Genomic DNA, 15,974 nt, shown 5'->3' with positions numbered 1-15,974 from the left:
AGGGTCTGATCAACCCATGCGTTACGTTAAGAGTCGCAGCCGATCCTGCAGAAGCGAAATAAAACACAGATATCGATGAAACATGCTGCCTTAATCGCATCATTTGTGCAATCATTATCATTGAAGGTACTCGACCCGTTATTGTTCAGTGCAGGTTGGCTGCATGAAACACGCAACTCATAAATGTAGGGCGCATAACCCTGCAGGTCGAGTCCAATGGTTGTCTACTTTTTTAAAGACATGGAGAGCACATTGCCATACAGCGATCCACTACAGCAGACATAACCAACGTATAAGCACGCCCGCTGCCGAGCAGGTCATACGTTCAGCTGGAATTCTGGTCAACCGGAACTGTCGCTGCCCCAGGAACCGGCAACAGGATTGGGAAATGTCTGGCACTAGCAGACATCACAGCAGCGAGCTCCATAAACGACAAGAACGTTACCATCCGAGGACTGCATTATACTGGTCCGTAATTAACTGATGAAACACCCGATTACATGCTAACACTGGGTTGGCCAAAAATGTTCACAAGACACTGGTAACGGCATTGCGTACCTGAGCAAGCAGCTGACGCTTCACCAGCTGCCGGGGAGGCGCCCAGAACCTCGACCAGCGGGGGGCTGCAAGGACGCCACGGCGCGGGTCAGCCCAGAGCGCGGAGCTGAGCCGCCGTTTAACGGCGATCAACGTCAGAGCTTGTTCTCTAATCAAGGTACTCTCATTGGCCCGGACACAAGCAGGGATCATCATCGCACATGATCGCAAAACATCCATGCATTTTCCATCACCGAACTCACCAGGTCGGCAGCAAGCGCCGCTGTGGACTGATCTCTGCATTGCTGACATCGGCGGGCGGTGTGCCGCCATACTTTCCGCCAGCTGCTGCAAAGGGAAACCGCTTAGCGACAGGTACATGGCGTTTGTCAACGACACCGTGGTAGATGATGTGCTTCAGAGAGGGCAAGTAATAATCATCATTCCAGATGTCTGCTGACTTAATCATCATGTAGCAACGAAGCCGAATCTGTCACTGACTTCGACAAGCTGTCCCGGAGCGAAACGCACCTCGCGCTGTCAGCTAGTGCGTCTGCATATTGCGAAGCGGCATTCTCAGCACCTGTCTGCGGCACCTGCAAAAGCGGAAAGGGGTCAAAAACACAAGAGCAGGCACAGATTCGTAGAGTGAATGGACAACGTCAGAGCTTGTTTCCTAATCAAGGTACTCTCATTGGCCCGGACACAAGCAGGGGTCATCATTCCGAGCGGCGAATCACGGGCCAGACCAACATCGCCAGACCAATGCCACGAGCAGGCGGCGTCACGTACCTTCGGGGGGGGGGGGGGGGGGCGAGTGGCGATCAGCCAGCCACCGGGGCCGCTACTGCTCCAGCTGGACCGGTCCGACCGGGGGCCATACAGGCCAGCCCGCTGGCCTGAAACACGCCGCCGCATCGGGAGTACACGACCACACACGCGCGGCCAGCCTCACACAGGACCCTCCATGCAAGGATTGGCAGTCGTGATAGCAGGTCTCTCCTCCCACCGCCAATCACTGGCCCCATAACGTGACGGATGTTCCCTGGACCGTGCCCCCGTGGCCAATACCGCGGGGACCGGAGGAACCGGAACTGATGACTTCGGTCTCAGAATGGGCCCGAAGCCACGGCTGTATTCGCCACTGAGAGAGGTGTCCACGGGCCCGGCTGGTGCGAACGCAAACATTGATCGGATAAGATCATATCACATTTTCGTACATTCCTCACACGGGTATCCAGAAAGTAATACGCAGGTCACACGCAATAGCTGTATGGACATGGATGTCAGAACCTCATTCCATGAGGCACTGACACCCAAAAGAGTTTCACGAATTTTCACTGCGCTAATTGCGCCGCCGAGGGTCGTGCGACCACATCTGGCAGTACATGTGGTACAGGGCCACATCTGGCAGTACAGGAGACCCCCAATGTTCCTCCCGCCGGCTGCATAATCGGCGTCCACTGGATGCGCCGCCGCGGCCGGACATGGTGACGGAGGAGCCCCGCCCATCTCACACCACTCACCTCGTCAGGCGTTGGACGGGTCACTCCGCCACGGGGCTGCCAGGCCGAGAGGTCACAGACAGGATAACGAAACCAGCACCAGCTCAAAAGAATATGCAAACAGCCGTGATAGCGAGTGCGAGTGCAGTTTACTAGACGTGGCAAAGTTGATGTTTCTCGCAAACACCTTATCGCATTCGCTTCATTTCACGTGAAACGCTCTTCTGGTCCGGGAGATATCTTTATTTATTAGCAACAGGCAGCCTTCGGGACAAAATTACTTCTTGCCCTGCTTGGCCTTGGAGGCGGCAATTTTGGCTTGCACCTGCCGCAAGTTTCTTCTTGCCGGCTTCCTGGCGGGCCAGCTTCCTCTTCGCGGCCTCCGCGTCGACCTTGGGTTTCTTAGCAGCAATACGGGCCTGTAAACCGCCAGCTATACGTTAAAACTCCACTCCAGGGGACCCAGCTCACTCCAACTGCCTGTTCAGACCAACGATCGAACTTAACAAGCCTTGACGTTAGCCTGTTTTTGCAAGGTCCGCCTTGCGAACGAAAACGTAAACGCAATAAGCGGCTGAACACGGGCGCTAAATGGGGACGGGGGGGGGGGGGGGATGGGTGTGAGGAAGCGGGAGTCTGCCAGCGCATCTCGGCATCTTAAACAGCGTAAACGCTAAGAGACCAGCAAAATGCCGCTGTCCCATGGCGGCGCATGGCCGCGCAGGGACGCCCATTTCCGGCGCTACTCTTAGGAGAGCGTCTTTCGCTGCGGGATCGCCCACTCGGTTCCATAAGACTCCACGGCGCCGTCATTAACCATTCGCCGAAGCTGATGCGGCTAATTCGCGGAAGGACACGAGGGGTGAAAAACGGAGCCGGGACCTGGCATCCCCACGCGTCTGTAAATTATGGTCGTGGTGGTGTGCGTGGGCATATGCCAAACTTGACTCTCATCACTGGGAGCTGTAAAGGGGACTGGTAACATCAATTTTCCAATGTTGTATATTGATGTTTGTATCCCAATTCAACCAGACATGGTCTGCCCCAATTTCTGGTGGTCACATCATAAATGTGCTCCACATGCGTGCCTCATGTGCCGCCTCACTGAATGATCATTGTTTTCCTGCAAATAGCTGATGTCCTTGCTAATGAACCTGTTGAGGTGAATGGCATTCAACACATTGGTTTATGATTGCATGGGGTCATGGATTTTGCCGTGTGAACCCAGTTTGACACAAACTACTAGACCTGTGGCCACCATGGCCCGCATTCACGCAATCATCACTATGCAATGACATCCAAAACTTTGTGGCGCTTATGTCTCTGGGAGCCGATAACAGCCAACCTGTGCCACAGAGTGGGGGCTATTTCACATTATTAATTACCTCGCCAATGCTCGCAAACTGACAGGCTAACATGTGAAGGGTAAGGTCCAGTCCTCCATACGTGGCAGTCTCACACATATATAGGGCACGCGGTTTATCTCAAACTTGTAATTGACGTAGTGTCTCCAATAACCTATGTTGACCATCTCCATGTTCCCACACGCGGTTCATAAAAGGTTACATAAAACTAGCACCGATACGGAATGAGTACACCATCTCGCCAGTCCCGGTAGTCGGAGGGCAGATCTGCCCCCCCCCCCCCTTCCCGCCCCTCTCCCCAGTGATTGCTATTCTGACTAGCTGAATGGAATGGCCAAGCAGTGGACACACAAATCGGCCACACACGACCTGGTTCATCAGCTGCCATAACCTATCTCTCAGCTGCCGAGACAGCCGCCACCCGTCGCTGCGTCCGGCGTACCTTGGAGCGCTGCTGGCGAGCCGCCTTCAGATCCGTCACCTTCTTCTCCTCCGCCAGCGCGGCCTGCTTCATCACGGCCGCGTACGGGTTGAGGCTGAGCATGGCGTGCATGTTGCGCAGCGGGTTCCGCTTGGCCTGCCGCTTCACCAGCACCTTACTGCGGAGGCGACGGGGGGCTCGGGTTAGCCCGCGGGGCCGGGATCACGGCTGCGGCGGGGGCCCGGCTAGCAGCTTCAGAGAGGGCAAGTGGTGATCGTCACACATGGTCTGACAACTTAATCATCATGTTGTCGTGGCGTTACCGTGAAATGGAGGCAGTGGGCACTGCAATTGGACGTACTTGGGCTTCCTGCAGACTTTGAGAATCTCAGGTGCCTTCAGCAGAGAGGCAAGGTCGGTGTTGGTCATCTTGGTCATGGGGAGGTTGAAACCCTTCTTCAGGGTGGAGGGCGCACGCCACGTGCCATACAGGGCGTCCAGCTGCTTGAAAGCTGTGAACAGGCACACCGTCGTAAGGAATTGACGGCAATCGTACTGCGGCGCGTCGAAGGAGTAAATCAGAGCTTGTTTCCTAATCAAGGTACTCTCATTGGCCCGGACACAAGCAGGAGTCATCATTCGCAGCGAGCGAGGCGGCAGTTCTCGGGAAGCCATAAAACAGCTGCAAAGGGTGCGAGAAAAACGACCAGCAGGACAACAACTTTGGCCGACTCAACAAACACCCATGACTGCATAGATTTCCAACTAGCTGACCGCAGGCATCACCCGGACCACGTCTTATTTCCCCCGAACGTACCGGACTCGGTCCAGATGCAGAAGCGGCCGACGTGGCCACCGGGCGCCAGCTTCAACAGGTTCAGGCAATCCACGTTTATGGTGTCGATACCAGGGATGTTCCTGAAGGCCAGGCTCAAGCCCTGGTCCTTGGCAAAGACCACGATGGGGCCCTTGCGCTGGACGCGGCGCCGGTTGCGCAGCTTGCCCTTGCCGGCGCGCGTGCGCTGCGACTTGTACACCTTCTGGATGTCGGGCCAGGAGTTGGTGCTGCGCAGGAAGCTCACGGCCCTGCTTGGTGGTGGTGAACTCCTGCACCTTGTCGCTGACCACCAGCGGCACCTCGCTCGTCTCCTGGATCATGTGGCCCTTGGACATGACGAGGCCCGGCACGCCGGAGGCGGCCACGGCCGAGCAGATGGCGTAGCGCTTCATGTTGACGCTGATCTTGCGGTGCCAGCGGCGCCACTGCTTGGTGGGCGCGAACCGGCGGCCACCGCGGCACATGTTGCCGAACGCGCCCTGGCCGGAGCGGTGGGTGCCGCCACCGCGCACACGCGGAATACGCGCCACGGCGCGGCCCGTGCCCCACGACTCGGCCGACGTCTGGTGGCCGGCCAGCCGGCTCACGCAGTAGGGCTGCCGGGCGTTCTTCGACATGTTCTGGTGGACAAAGTTGACCACATCCGGCCGGATGGGTGCCCGGAACACGGCCGGCAGCGAGATGGTCCCGCCAGTCTTCTCATTCTTCTCGTCGTAGACGGTGATCAGGGGGCGTGCTAACGCCTGCCAATGGACGGGAAAAGTGACTGCTCAGCTGGCGTGTCACTCTGAACCACAAACATACTGTGTGCAACTCATGCAGCGTGTATGTAAATGAAGTGAATATTTGCTGATGTGGAATGGCCTGATGAGTTATGTCATATGTGTAACATTCTCATACTCATGTATTTTACATGTCAAATGGAAATCTGTATGCATAACTACTGTCCAAGACCTTGGACAGTGGTATGCTAGTCATGACAATTGATCAATATTGTGTCCAGAAACTGCCTTGCACAAGTTATGTACATGACAATATAAATCAGGTACCAAACACCAACATGTAGCTCAAAGCCTGAAACACAGCTGGTGGGCCAGACACTATGGGAGCTTGAGATGGTTTGATGCATGAGAAACTCCCATTCTAAAAAAGAAAAACTTGCACATGTTACCAACCCATGCTCATTTCCCAAATAGCACTGAGTGCCGCAGTGCAGTGGATAGGGTTCTGGTATGGGAGAGCATGCCTGAAAATTAATGCTGAATTTTAATTACTCACATCTAAAACTTATGTTTCAAATAATGACTGCAGTAATGTACTATTTTCATGGCTGTCACCAAAACATTGCCAACAAACATTTTGACTAGATGTTCCTGACTCTCCCCAACAACCCAACTAGCTACAATTATGTGTAGTTTTCTTTTACAGTCTGATAATGCATGCTGCAGCATGTTGCATTCATGAAAAGCTACCAAAAAAGCCAAAAAGTGATCTGGCAGGCCATTCTTTCAGGGTCTAAACTGAAGCCTATTAGGATGCATTTTCATGGATGTACCTGCTCCAATGACCTGCAGCATAGCAGTCTCCTCTGATTGCAACAACTAGCATACATCACTGAGACCTCCAATTACACATTCCTCACATAAGCTAAATATCATGCAAGCTGCAAGTCAATCCACACTATGACTATAAATACCCACTTCATTTCCCAACATATTCTTGGTATCCCTTCATTGTTATGCTGAACAAAGACAAGTTAAAACATCTGTCATTACTCCTAAGTAAAAGACCTGAGAAGCCCATTTTCTGCTTTCACATACCACACATATCAGGGACCTCCTGATAGCAAAAGTGGGCACAAACTCTTGAAATGGGAGTTAAAACTAAATAAGGGTAGCTCAGCCTACATTCAGGCAGCTCACTGAACCATTTATCCTTAATTGTCTTTGGATGGAAATTTTGAGTGCAAGCTTGATGTTAATGTAAACACATGGTCACCTCTGACACCAGTACAGGGCGCAGCTTTCAGGCATTAGGTTGCAAGGCATTTTCAGGCAAGCACACTCCAAAAACATTCTCTCACACAAAATAACTTACAATTCTGCATAATTCAGCATGGTCTGAGCTTGGTGCACTGAAGCACAAGCACATGTGCACATATCCATGCAATATGCTGTGCAGATGCAACAGCTGGCCTAAAATTTTTGGAAACATCCTTCTACTATCATGCACACAACTTGGAACTTGCCAGTATTTATACATGGAACCATACTGCACATGCCTGGCAGACAACATGAAGACAGACATTGGACGTGTAGTTGCGTGCGGGAGCGGATGCGCGAGGACCATCCGGTGAACAAAACCAGCATTTGGTATTTTCAAGCCAAACCAGTATTTAAGTCAGGCAGCACATTCCTAACAAAAATAGATCACGACCAGGCCTGCAAATACATCCGAAAGACCAGGTTAAGGCACTAAACCATCAAGTTATTTATTGGGGCTCTCGGCCGCTTCCATATAACCGTCGTACAGCGCCCAACCACAGCTACTGGGGAAATCAGGACGCTTGAAAAGTAGAAACAGGAGTACATAATCAATAAATGAAGTGTAGGACATGCTCCGACTGTCATAACTCACCATGCTGATGAATCGTCCTGGGGACACTCAGCCCCCAACTCTGCCGACACACAAAAGGAAGTTGCGACTGTAGAGATGAAGTAGCTCGTGATTTAGAATTAAAGTGAACTTGCTGATTGATAAATTACATTATTGTTAAATAAATGTATCAGCATCTTGAATAAAAAATTACTATAATATGTCTGTTTTTCAACTTAAAGCTGGCAAAAAGTTTTACGCCATTAAGCCTTCAAGCCATTGGACATGAATCGCAGCACTATAAGTATTGGCCACTAAATGGGTTTTGACAACCTTGGATCGGGAGCAGGCAGTTTAAGAAGATTCGATATTTAGAACAGACATGTGATGTGAGCAAACGGCTAATTAGCGCTACTTTAAGACAAAAAGAAAAGCCAAAGTGTAGGAAAAAAGACAACAAAGAGCGGAAACAGGTTGCGGTGCCGGGTGACTTTGCCAGCACACCCAAGTGAGCCCTAGTTGCGATTCGCTGGGGTGTAGGCTTGATAGAATTAGGTCTGCATGGGCTCCACGTGAAGGAGAACAACAGCTACACAAATGTGAATACAAACACAAAACTCTCTTGATAGTCCTCCCGGCTCGGAATTATGATGTCCCTGAAATTTTATGACTCGAGATCCAAGATTCCGTGCCCTTTGTGGTACGTGCCACTGCAATTTGGCGCCTCGTGAAAATGTAGGTCATGTGGTTCCGAAATGAAGGTTTCCATGCTCCTTCACCGGGAGATGTGGGTGCCTCTTCGGGGCACCGAAACCTCATGGGGGCCCAAGAAGGAGGGACATGGCCCCATGGCCCCTCCCCTCTAGGTCCGCCACAGCTTTGTAGTGCCTTTTGCATTGTAAGCCAATGCAAAAAAAAAAAAAATATTATGATACTGGAAATGAAGATCTTTGACCACTTTTGTAGAACGGGCCGATTAGAATCATGTCAGGGCGCAAGGTACGGCAACTGTGGCGATCTTGGATTGTGGCTGTTGTTTAAAATCAATGTTCTGAGCCCTTTAAATGGCCCGCTGAGGCATAGCGCCTGTTTAAAGTTAAGGCTGTGGTGTTCCGAAATAAATGTATTGGTGCCCATAGCACGAGGGACCAGTGCAGGATTCTGTCAGGTTGAGAGTCGCAACATTGCTGTGCCCCTGAAATTTGATGTCCCCTGAGAATCACATTTTTGGCCCAATGTAGTGTCCTTAGACTTGTGTGCCTCTCGAAAATGAAGATGTGGGGCCATTTGTAGTGCTCCTAAAATTTGGTGTCTCTTGAAAATAAATTTGATATGAATGTCTTTAACCATGAGACTTTGGCGCTCCTTCACCATGAGACTTTGGTGCCCCTACGGCCCAGGGGCGAGAAGGGGGGGGGGGGTCATGGCCACATGGTCTCTCCATCTGGAGCCTCCATTGAGTACGGGCAAGGTTGCCCCATTAATGACACACGTATCTTCTGCATCACAATGATAACAATTCTGTCTCTACCCTTGTTTTTTCTGGGCACCTCTATGCATTACATTGAATCCGTCTGCTTTTATCTCCAATCCCACGCCGGTATTAGTCGATGTGCATTTGTAACGCCATGACGTGCAATAGTTTAAAGTGTTCTAAAAAAATGAGTCACAATGCCAAATGAACACCAAAAGTTTTGCGCACCACTCGCACACCACACCGCGATCATATATTACATAAAGCCTATTTATAACAGGGCTCCGGTGTAAAAAGTGCTGCAGCACTTTCATGCAGTGGTGTTACTTTTTTAGCTATTGAGGGGACGGAGCCAAGACCTCAAAGACCTATTGCCATCCCTCAGGGGTTTAATCTTTTAATGATTGAAGGGACCGAGCCGAGAGCTTAAAAACCTGTTATCCATTTTTAACGGATTTAGCCCATTTTTGACGAGAGTCAGTTTCTGTTTTAAATCTTCGCATAATAAACAAATAGCATTCAGTTCAACCCCGCTCGGATGCGAAAGTAAAGGCACGCCCCTAAAGGTCACCGTAAGTGATGAAGGCACTCCTCAAAGGCGGTCATGGACGGCGGCACGTATTTTCGGTTGCTTGAGGTAGGGAGACAGGGTCAGGCATGAAGGTCTAAGGTCATTCTCGTGCTCCGAAGCTTTTCATCTCAACCTTTGCATGTTTCATGGTCCTGGGCGTGTAAAGTGTGTTACATCGTTCGTCCACCTAGCAGTTACAGTTTTGATCTGACGGTGAGCGCAAACACGACTTTTTAATACGAGGGGAGGGGTGGTCTAGTGCTAGTGGGTACACTGCGCTACGTTACAAACATATAGACGTGTGTTTAACGGGCGATAAAAATCCGGTCACATTCACAAATCTCGTTACGGGGCTTGAGGGGCCAAGCCACTCGGTAACATCACACAGCACACATTATTCTAATACTTTTTTCTCTTTTTGATGTACAGCACAGCATCCCCGAGCAAAACGGTACCGCGCTTCTGATGCTGCGATTTTTGCGCGACTCATGAGTGGCGGACGAAAATTTTGATCTGAAGTTGGCGTCATACCACATATTTTAGTTCAACTATGTCATGGCATCAACAATTGTAACCAATAAAATCATGATCAATAATGCTTAACAATATCTAATGATGTCCACCAACTCAAAATGAACAATTCACATTGACCAATTTTTCAATGGTATGGTGCTAGAAGCAAACTGCTTCAATTGGATGTATACAAATGCACGGTAAAAACAAGGGTGAGAATCAGCTTGCTGGAACTGTGGTGTTGAAAATGCATGTGTTATGAATGCTCATTATTAAATTGTTGTTGCTAGCCTGAGTCGCACGTAAACTTCCGTTCGATGGATGTTGATATACCATATCATGTAAGCAAATCCAATTGCATCGGGACACGCAAAATAAGTTTGAGTTAAATGCGTAAGATTGTGTATTATCAAATGACACCATTCTCTGTCGCACACGGCAAAAAACGTCTCCCTGGCTGTCTAAAAGTTTAATTTAATCCCGATTCATGATTTTACGCTGCTCAGCATCGGAATAGCGTTCGTTCCATAGGATTTCACAACACCGGCTCCACGCCCAACTGAACATTTTTCGAACTCGAAAAGATGAGAAACGGCACTAAAAACGGCATCACGCCCTCAGAAAAACGAATTATGAAAAATGCGCGTTGGAAAAGATGAAAATACGACAAAGCCTCATGAGAAAAGCGGAAGCTTGGGAAAGACAACATTATGAATACGAGATACTCGATTCAAATATTTGGACAGACTTTTTCCCCTTGATTAGCCATGTGGTGAGCACTGTGATACCTATTTGGTTTTGTTACAGCCATGGGCTTAGGAACAGGGGTGAGGGGGGGGGGCAGGGGCCATGCCCCCCCCACACTTTTCAAGGTGGGGGTGGGGCAGCAGTGTTGACTGGTCCCCCACTTTTCAGATTAAGGTTGTGTTTGGCTTACTTTTGCACCACATTTAGATATACATGCCGATTTGCCTAGTTCACCAACCATCTTCCTCGAGATGCGTCATCTTCTTCGTTTGCTTATCGGGCATCGCTTAATGTCATAACCACAGGCCGACGCCACGCGGCCTACGGAGACTGCAACGCCGGGCATTTAGACGTTAAAGCTGCTGACTTGTGAGCGCGTATGGTCAAAATCATATTACATAGTGTTTTATCTGTAATCAATTTGGACTGAATCTTTAACACTTCAGGACGAACATGGATTAGCCATCTTAATACAAGCTTAGAACACATTTCATCTACAATCTACGCTCAGGGATTCATCAATATCTCTGAAGAAAACAGAAAAACACGGAACTGAAGCCTGTGTGACAATTACTGTACCACCTTTGGCGATCAGGAATGTTGTTGCATCAACGAGGGTCCCTGTGCTGATCCGGAGCCAACTGCGTGGGTCAGAAGGCCTCCCGTGTCAGGGAAGGGAACAATTTGATGTGATATATCCTTCCAATGGCCTCCGGATCGACCAGGAGATCCCGCCCCGTGTCGTTAGAGTGGCAGCCAGAACACGTTTCACGATGGGACGGAGTGGCCCTTCAGTTCTTGACCAGAACCGGCAAGGTGCCCTTGGTATTCTACTCAAGTGGCCCCTTGCTCGGAAGGAAATAAGGGCCCTCATTATTGTTAAGTAGGGTGGAGGTCTCATTCTTTTTTAATAGAGTAGGTCGGAACGAATTTTTAAAAACGAACAACAGCATCCCGTGTTCGCCTAATAAAACTCATTTTTTTCAGAATGGATTAGTGAAAAAAGTGTATCAAAAGGCTTGAACATGCCCGCCCGCAGCCTCGGGAGCAAGAACAGCAATGGTCTGGGTTGCAGCTTCCGCAAAATCGAACGGCGTTGGCCACTGCAAATGCCACCAGACGGCGGGCACCGTGTTAATCTGTCTTCTGGACAGATAAATAGTTACAAAAACACGAAAAATAGAGAATCTACCTTTACCCTTCCAGTTCCACCGCCAGATTCCAGCACCACTTCGTGGTGTTTTAACGGCTAATCCGTTCTTTTCATCGGTCTAAAAATGGCACGTGTGAAATACGCGCCCAGACTGCCTTGTAGATGCAGTATTTGATGTCCTGAAGCGTTCAAAGGTACTTCTTTCGGAAACGTCATCGTTTTCGTCCATCGGTTGACCACGGCTCAGTATTAGCTGTTGAGCCGACGCTGCGGCCCTGACGAGGCAGCAACGCCTGGCGTTGAGGCTTTTTAAACTAAAATTTGCGAGTATGCATGCTCAAAATTATGTCACATAACTTTTATTGTTAGCCGATTCAAATGTTCATAGGTAATAATTTCAGAGCCGTTGTCATTTTCGTCCACCGGTGGACCATGACGAAAAGCTAACCACTAAGCTAGCGCTCCGCGGACTATGGAGACTGCAACGTCTGGTATCGAGGCTGTGTTGCTAAGATTTGCGAGCACGCGTGTTAAAAACTACGTCATATAAATTGTGCCACTAATCGATTCTTACTGAATGTTGAACATTTCCAGACAAACATGGCGTGGTGATATTAATACACATTGTTGGCTACTCGATCTACAATTAAAATCTTCACCCTCAAATTACGATCAAACATATCGATCTACAATTTACCTTCGCGATGTCCTCAATGTCTAAAGAACGCAGATAAAACATTATAAGAAAGCTTCTGAAGTCCATCAGCTTAAAAAGAGTCAACTAAGTCATTGCAAATCAAGCGTACCGGTGATATATTCCGTGCGTCATTAAACGCCTGATTTCTGCAGTATATTGACCTTACCACGTGCTCGCGTGGGAATCAAATCAACTTATCCCCCCCCCCCTTCGAAAGGTTTCTTTCCAGAATGATTTCCGAACGACGTGGCGCAGCTGCGCAATGCTTTGCATAGCTATAGACAATTGAATAGCGGATCGTTAAGCATGACAAAATTTAGATGTACTTTGTAAGGTCGCTGACCTATGGCAGGTCAAAGTCAGGCCATGGTTTCAGAGAAGCCAGCTTCTAGGGAATCGTTCAGTCTGATACAATAATGGAGTGTCAGACAAGGCCATACATCTCTGAGATGCCTTCTTAGGCAACACAAATATTGAATGAGCAAATAGCGTTGATCTAAGGTCAGATACAAATATCCGGCCAAGGTCAACACCAAGCCGTTTTATTACTCTAGGGTTTGCTGTACGCGATAGTTTCTGGCGCTCATTTAGAATGTATTGATAGCAGGAACCGCACTATATATCTTCCATGGACTTCTTGGAGGTCATAATAGGTCATTAACCTAAAACGACCTAGGTCAACATTGTGTTTTTAGACACATACTGCATAGCGTAATCTCCCTCGCTTATTCAAATGCAAAACTCAGAGCAGTCTTGTATGATTTTGGTCACCATGACCTTCAAAAGATCAAACAAGGTCATTGACCTTAACTGAACATGTGACCTTTTGCATAGAATCAATCACCTAGGTTCTGAGGGCACTTTAGAGACAACCTGGAATTTGACCTTTTTTGACCCCATTTGACCCGAACTTCATGACCTAGAATCCTCAAACTTTGACCTAAGTGAGATCACGTACAGGCCAACACACCCAGTGAATTTGGTGTTTTAACTCTCTTAGTTCCCGAGATCTCAGCGGGGTCAAATTGACCCCCACCCGAGCGAAGGGTATCTAGCCGGCCACCCGGGCGCATGTTAAGAATGTAAACAGAAATAATTTCACGGTAGCATCTGGCTTCTGCTCTGGTTACAACGTAAAAATAACCATGGAACGAAGAAAATCGTACTCCTTGTTAACATGTCAACTACATCCGGGGATACTTTTGTGGGAGGGGGATCATCATGAAGGGGACTTGTGTCAACCCTGTGTTCCTCCTAGCAAGGCTCTGGCTTTCCCCTGCCTACACACAAAGCAGATCGAGCCATCTACGTTGAAGAGCGGGCAATGAAATGTCCGTTGGGCCAATTCATACCTAAAGTAGGTAGCTTCCCAGGGGCATTTTTCTGGGGTGCTGTGGTGTAAGGGAAAAGTAGTGCGGAAAAGGTACTGTTGCAGGTGTCCAGCACATGTTTTACATCCCAATTAGCAGCAATGCTGATCCAGAAATGTGCAACAAAGTAGCCATATCATCAGTTCGCGGTCAGTCATTCGGAGACAGCTGGGCCAGGACAGTGGCCACCGACGGCGGACGGGAGCAGGGCTCAGACAAGGAATATATGACAGAAGGACCTTCATTCTGTGGCTTGGTTTTCAAGGGATAATCTCCAGTCCTATGACTTTTGTTACATGGCTATTGGCAGTTTCAAGCTTCCGACTTTGTTTCCGCCTAAAACGCCGCGACTAGTCTTATCTATTGAAAAGCAGCTAGCGAAATTGAAGGCGCATGCAAAATCTGCTGTACTGTGAGCCATCGATCCACTTTCAAAATTCTCACCACCCTATGCTCAGGCCATATTTTGGCATCTACCCTGTGGAGACAGATGCCTCCTCAGTGGCCCAAAATACCTACTCATTCGTGGAATGGGGAATTTCGGCTCCCCAGGTAAGGTAACGTTGAAATGGACAACTAATCTTGGGAAGCTGGATAGCCCTATTTCCCGAATGACTTAAATAAGCCCGATTGGCAAGAGTGTGCACCAGTGAGAAACAGCTCTACTTGCATATTTAGAACAGCAATTATTACATTTGAATAAAGAGCGATAACCTCCATCTTTACCCCCCGGTTATCAGGCTTGTTTTCCTGAAAAAGTCCCTGAAGTATGCCGTGAGCTTGCTCACCCCCCACACTTTTTGAAACGTTCCTACGCCTATAGTTACAGCAAGACTCTGTACATGTTCATTCAACTATTTTCATTCAGCAACAAGTCCATCAAGTATATGCGTTTGGTGGCTCAGCAAGCAGCAAAAGGTTGTTACAGACGTTGGAGTAGAGCAAGAAAAGACTTCTGTCCAAGATAATGAAATTTAGCCGGGTATGTGCACTAGTGTCCTGCATGTGTGCTGTTCATAGTAAAAAGGGGACATGCACTACTGGGCCTCACACCGAGGTTTTCTAAAAAAACTTTCCATTTTTTTCGGCTTTTCACAAATGAAGGCAATGTTAGACAAGTGCATAGGCTGCCAGGATACTTGTCTTGCCAGGCCTGGTGAGCCTGCAGAGATGACAATGAAGGTCAGGTGCAGATTTCACTCAAGGGAGTAATTGTGCTGAGTGGGTTGGGGGGGGGAGAGGGGGGGGGGAGTGAAAAATTGGCACCCCACCTGCCATTAGCTTACACAATTAACTTTTCTAGTAAAATCTAAACCACTCCCTTGTTAAAGTTGGGGATGGAGCCCAAGTTCGAAGCGGATGGGAGAGGGGGGGGGGGGGGGGGGAGGTGGAGGTTAGGGCCCCAGCTGAAAAGGAAACTACACTGCTAGTAGTAATGAAACTATGGTGCGTGTTTGATGCGGGTAATCCGGATAATCAGTGATCATTCGGATCAGGGATGATCTTTCAGATGGTTCTGCACCCGACGCGGTTAGGCTCCGCCACCGCCTTCATCGAACTGCAAGCAGCGAGGAACTGTAACGTGGCAGCTAGACGATCCCCTGGGGAGATGAGATCACGTATATCCGTGCACTGCTTCCCGAACTTGTAGACAATGGCGAGGAGTTCGTCGAATTTGTCGACGCACATCCAGAAAAGCATCGGTGCGCGGCCGGGTCCGACTCCCGCATCTCCTGCACGAATGTGTGTTACTCGCCACCCTGGTCCCGACGCAACAGGATTCTACGCACCGAGCAGGCTCGCTGAGCGCGCTGATCACGGTGTCGGCGCCGCCTCGGAGGCAAGAGTCGCAAGAGGCGAGCACGAACGAGATCAGGATAATCACTTGTCAAGTAATAAAAACCGTCTAAGGACGAGGCCAAATGGATCACCCTGGTGGCGAACAAGCGATTCAATCGATCTTCGTGTTGTTTTCGACGGTTCGGTCGTACCGACAGCGCAACCTGATCCCTTCAACCCCGCCGCTAGTCACGCGGTCGTGTGTTGCGTGTATAGAAGATAAACGGCTCCCGCCGCCCGTCACCACGCCACCTGGACACGGACAACATGTGCTGCGATACGTGTCAAGACATAACTCATTCATTGTTTATGATAATTGCCTAAAAGGTGGTACAGCCACCCTCCATAGT

The 15,974-nt window shown here is 49.3% G+C and overlaps 1 protein-coding gene across 1 annotated transcript in view; it reads right to left on the bottom strand.

Moving 5' to 3' along the window:
• RpL4 (ribosomal protein L4) overlaps positions 1-7,321 on the bottom strand; it is a 66,380-nt gene extending 59,059 nt beyond the window's left edge. The window contains exon 1 of the mRNA XM_037235907.1: positions 7,303-7,321. Coding sequence (XP_037091802.1) covers positions 7,303-7,305 — 3 coding nt within the window. The 5' untranslated portion in view covers positions 7,306-7,321. The remainder of the gene's footprint in view (positions 1-7,302) is intronic.
• Between the last annotated feature and the right edge of the window lie 8,653 nt (positions 7,322-15,974).

This window comes from Pollicipes pollicipes, unplaced genomic scaffold, assembly GCF_011947565.3.
Source record: "Pollicipes pollicipes isolate AB1234 unplaced genomic scaffold, Ppol_2.1 Scaffold_7261;HRSCAF=8764_pilon_pilon_pilon, whole genome shotgun sequence".
Classification (NCBI taxonomy): Eukaryota; Metazoa; Arthropoda; class Thecostraca; order Pollicipedomorpha; family Pollicipedidae; genus Pollicipes; species Pollicipes pollicipes.
The sequence above is the reverse complement of the archived record's forward strand: the minus strand, read 5'-3'. Positions and strand labels throughout refer to the sequence as shown.